The sequence below is a fragment of the Gracilinanus agilis genome, unplaced genomic scaffold (genome assembly GCF_016433145.1).
Source record: "Gracilinanus agilis isolate LMUSP501 unplaced genomic scaffold, AgileGrace unplaced_scaffold23672, whole genome shotgun sequence".
NCBI classification, from domain to species: Eukaryota; Metazoa; Chordata; class Mammalia; order Didelphimorphia; family Didelphidae; genus Gracilinanus; species Gracilinanus agilis.
Window position 1 is genome coordinate 1 of NW_025355438.1, and position 3,793 is coordinate 3,793.

Genomic DNA, 3,793 nt, shown 5'->3' on the forward strand with positions numbered 1-3,793 from the left:
CATTTTTTTCATCGCCCCTTCCTCACCTTCCTGCGCAGAGCCAGTCCAGCTCGGTTCATCGAGTCCTTGAGTCCACAGGTGCTTCCTTACCATCCCCAGGTGGTTTGCCAAGTCACCTCTGTTAGCAGTTTTCTCGGTGATCCACAGGGACCAACCCCAAACTACCCCAACCTCACCCCCAACATAGAGAAAAGAGGGGACAGGAAAGAGGGACAGAGGGGAGAGACAGAGAAAGAGGGAGAGACAGAGAGATAGAGAGAGGGGGAGGGAGAGACAGAGACAGAGACAGACAGACAGAGAGAAGAGAGATAGACACAGAGATAGAGACAGCGACACAGAGAGCAGAGATTTTACTGGCACAAATGCACTAGAGGAAGCTAATTTGAGAGCCCCGACGGTGGGGAAGATTTTATTACATTTCTTTTTAAATGGAAAAATCAATTGCGAACCCAAATACCTCTACAATCCCCCACCAAATTCCCGTCCCAAGTGCCCCCACCAAACAAAATGAAAATCCTCGTCCCCAGTGAAGCAAAACAGTGGCTGGGTCCCTCTCTTCTATTCCCATATACATCTGACCTCCTTTCCCCTCTTTTTCTTTTTCTTTTAAAATAACAATTGTTACAAGTGATCCCCGGGCCTCTGAGGCAGAGAAGACTTTACAAAGCAGCATTCGCAACCGCCACCTCTGCACAGAACAAGTTCCGCATCACCCCCCAAGGCAAGGAGCGAGCGCACTCGGGCGCTGGGAGCCCTGCAGTGACTCGGAGCCCCTCAACCGAGACGCTTCGACTGCCTGCTTACTGCAGCTCCAAAGCAGTCTCTCCGGACTTCCTGGGTGCCCGAGGCAGTCTGCGCGGGGCCCTGGGGCGGGGAGGACACAGTTGGCGCCAGGATCCCGGAGTGCCCTCAGTAAAGCCCCATGATGGCCGCGCCCACATCCTTGGAGGGTCGTCTCTCCTGCACCAGAAAGTTGATCATGCTTTCTGACTTGATGAGCAGATTGCAGCCCAGGAAGAAGATGCCGAAGAATACCGTGAGGGAAAGAACGCAGAGAACTGCGATCTGCGCCACTCGCGACACCCACAGGCTCCTCTCGTCGGGGGCCAGACCCGCGGGGATCCCGTCGCTCGCCACCAGCGGGGGGGTTCCGGGACAGCAGCCCAGCCACGTGTCCAGCCCTTGGCTCTGGTTGCCGTAGGCGCCGCCTTCGCCTCCGCTGCCTCCCGGTTCCAGGGCGCTCCGATTCAAGAAGGTCCCGTTCATCTGGCTCCCTAGTGCGCCCCGCCGCCTGACAGACCCACAGACCAGGGACTCAGCTGCACGCTGACCCTTCCTCCTGCACACTGTTCCCTCGGCCACCCTACGGGGCCCAGGTCCGGGCTCTTCAAGGACCCGCTGCGCCGGCGAGAGCTCGGGGAGACTTGGAAGCTGTCGGGGTGGGGGTGGGGAGGCTGGCCGGGATACTGAGGCGAAGAGCAGTTCTGGGGGTGGGTGAAGAGAAAAGAAAAGGGGAGGCGAGCTAGCTCACATTCCCCTCTCCTACCTAGGACCGAGCCGCGGGGGCGGCCCCAGAGGATGGGAGCAACAGGCTGGAACGTTCTGTGCCTCCCGCCGCAGGGACGAGCTCAAATTGGAGCTGGAGAAACAAGTCACCCAGACTGCAGCTCCCCTCCCCGCCCCTCTCCTCACAGAGCCGGCCGTCGTCCACCTCCCCACCACCACCCAACACACACGCACCCAACCTAGCAACAGCAATTTCCCCCTCCCCCAACTGGGTCTCCAAGGGACTGCGGCTTGGCGTCTGAGAAAGAAAAACAGTCTTAGGAGTGGAAAGGACCTGCAGGGATCATCTGGTTCTGCCCCCTGCCTTCAAGCAGGAGAACGTCTAAAGCATCCTGTAAAAAAAACCCAAAAAACAATCTTTTCCCTCCTAGAAGATCTCTGGGACCAGAGATTCTCTCTCGCCTCCTTCAGTCTCCTATTCTAGTACTTGAGCCATCCTTAACTGTCGAGATCTTCCTTAAGGCTAATCGATATCTCTCCTTCCCTGATATCCTTTGCCTCTTGTTCCTCTCCTTCGGTCCTTTGCTGACAGGGCACCTGCTTTGTTTCCCTCTTCCTACAGACGCTTAGAGATCAGAACTAAAATGTATACCGGGCTAAAACGTCTGAACCCCTTCCAACCTAGCTAATGAATCCCTTTCTTTTGCTTAGAAACCTAACGGTATTTCCCCTTCTTTAAGACACTTTCACTTGGCCCCTATCATCCCCTCAAGCTATCAACCTACATCTTTCTTAGTCAGACTTCTAATAAAAGCTGTCCACATTCCTTGCCTCCAATTTCTCACCACTTCACTCACTTCTCAACCTATTGCTATCTGTCTTGAGGTCTCTTCCCTCCCTTGAAACCACTGTCTACCATAAACTTGTCAAATCTCATGGCCTTTTCTCAATCTTCATCCTTCTTGGTCTTTCTTATATATATGGACAGTGTTGGCTGCCCTTTCCTCCTTGGTAAGCCTTCCATTCTGGTTTTCCATCCTACTTCTACATGTCTGGCCACACCTATGGATTAATACCCAAGACCTACTCCCTTGGTGAGGCTACACTATTCCTTATCTCTCTTATCTATCTCCGTGTATTTCTCTCTTTGTGGAAAAGGCTAAGTAATACATGGAGTCCTAGGCATAGTTGTTTAATATTCAAAGGTCCCTAGAAAGGCCTGATGCATGTAATTAACTCATGGGAGAGCAAAATGGATTGTTCTTGCAAACCTCAGATTGCTCTATCAAAACTAATGATGCAAACTGATGATGTGAACTAATAATATACATCAACCTCAACTCCCAAACAAAGCATTGTCATTAAGGAAATGTCTGGGTGATTATTCTGGGGATTGTTCCACCATGCTCAGTTGCCTGCTTAAATGGAGAACTAATGGGAGCATTTCTTGTAGTCTTTTTCAGGGTTACTTATATACATATACTTTGGAAATCAGTCTCTTCTTGAACAATAAACTTTATTAAGTTATTTCAGATTTAAATCCATCAAGAGTTTCCTCTGTGGGAATTAGGGTTTACTTTCTCCTACCAGTCTCTGTCTGTCTGTCTGTCTCTCATCTTTCTTTCTGTGCACAAGTGTTCTCACCAGCTGTTATGGGCTAAAATATCATCTACGCAGAGAACTCCCAGATCTGTATTTCCAGCTCTCTTTCCTTATCTCCAGTCCCACATTGTCAACTGCCTACACAGGTGATGGCAAACCTATGACACGTGTGTCAGCACTGACATACATAGTCATTTTCAATGACACGCAGCCACATACAGAGAAGTATAGGGCCGCATGCCAAGGATGAAACATTTGCTGTAGTGTAGTATAGATGATAATTCTACCTATATTAATTTATCTATTTTGGTTTATTAAATACAGTTATATATTACAATTATACATTTTTGTTATTTAAGCTATAAATATCATGAAATTATGGTTTTTTCTCGAAGTGACACACCACCCGAGTTATGCTCTTTTTTTGGCAAATTTTGACACATCAAGCTCAAAAGGTTGCCCATCACTGGTCTATACAACATCTCTAACTGTATGTACCATAAGCATCTGAAACTCAATATGTTTAAAGATGACTCATTATCTTCAACCCTACTCTCAAGCCTTTCTCCCGCCAAAAAAACCCTCTACTCTTGTTGACTTCCCTGTTTCTGTTTAGGGTACCATAATCTTCCTAGTCCCTCAGGTTCACAACTGCAGAGTAATCTTCAACTACTCATTCATCCTT

General features: G+C 49.2%; 1 protein-coding gene across 1 annotated transcript; it reads right to left on the bottom strand.

Moving 5' to 3' along the window:
- Positions 1 to 896: 896 nt before the first annotated feature.
- Positions 897 to 1,266, bottom strand: RPRML (reprimo like). The gene has a single exon (XM_044683520.1). It carries the CDS (start codon positions 1,264 to 1,266, stop codon positions 910 to 912), a length of 357 nt encoding a protein of 118 aa, XP_044539455.1. The 3' UTR covers positions 897 to 909.
- Between the last annotated feature and the right edge of the window lie 2,527 nt (positions 1,267 to 3,793).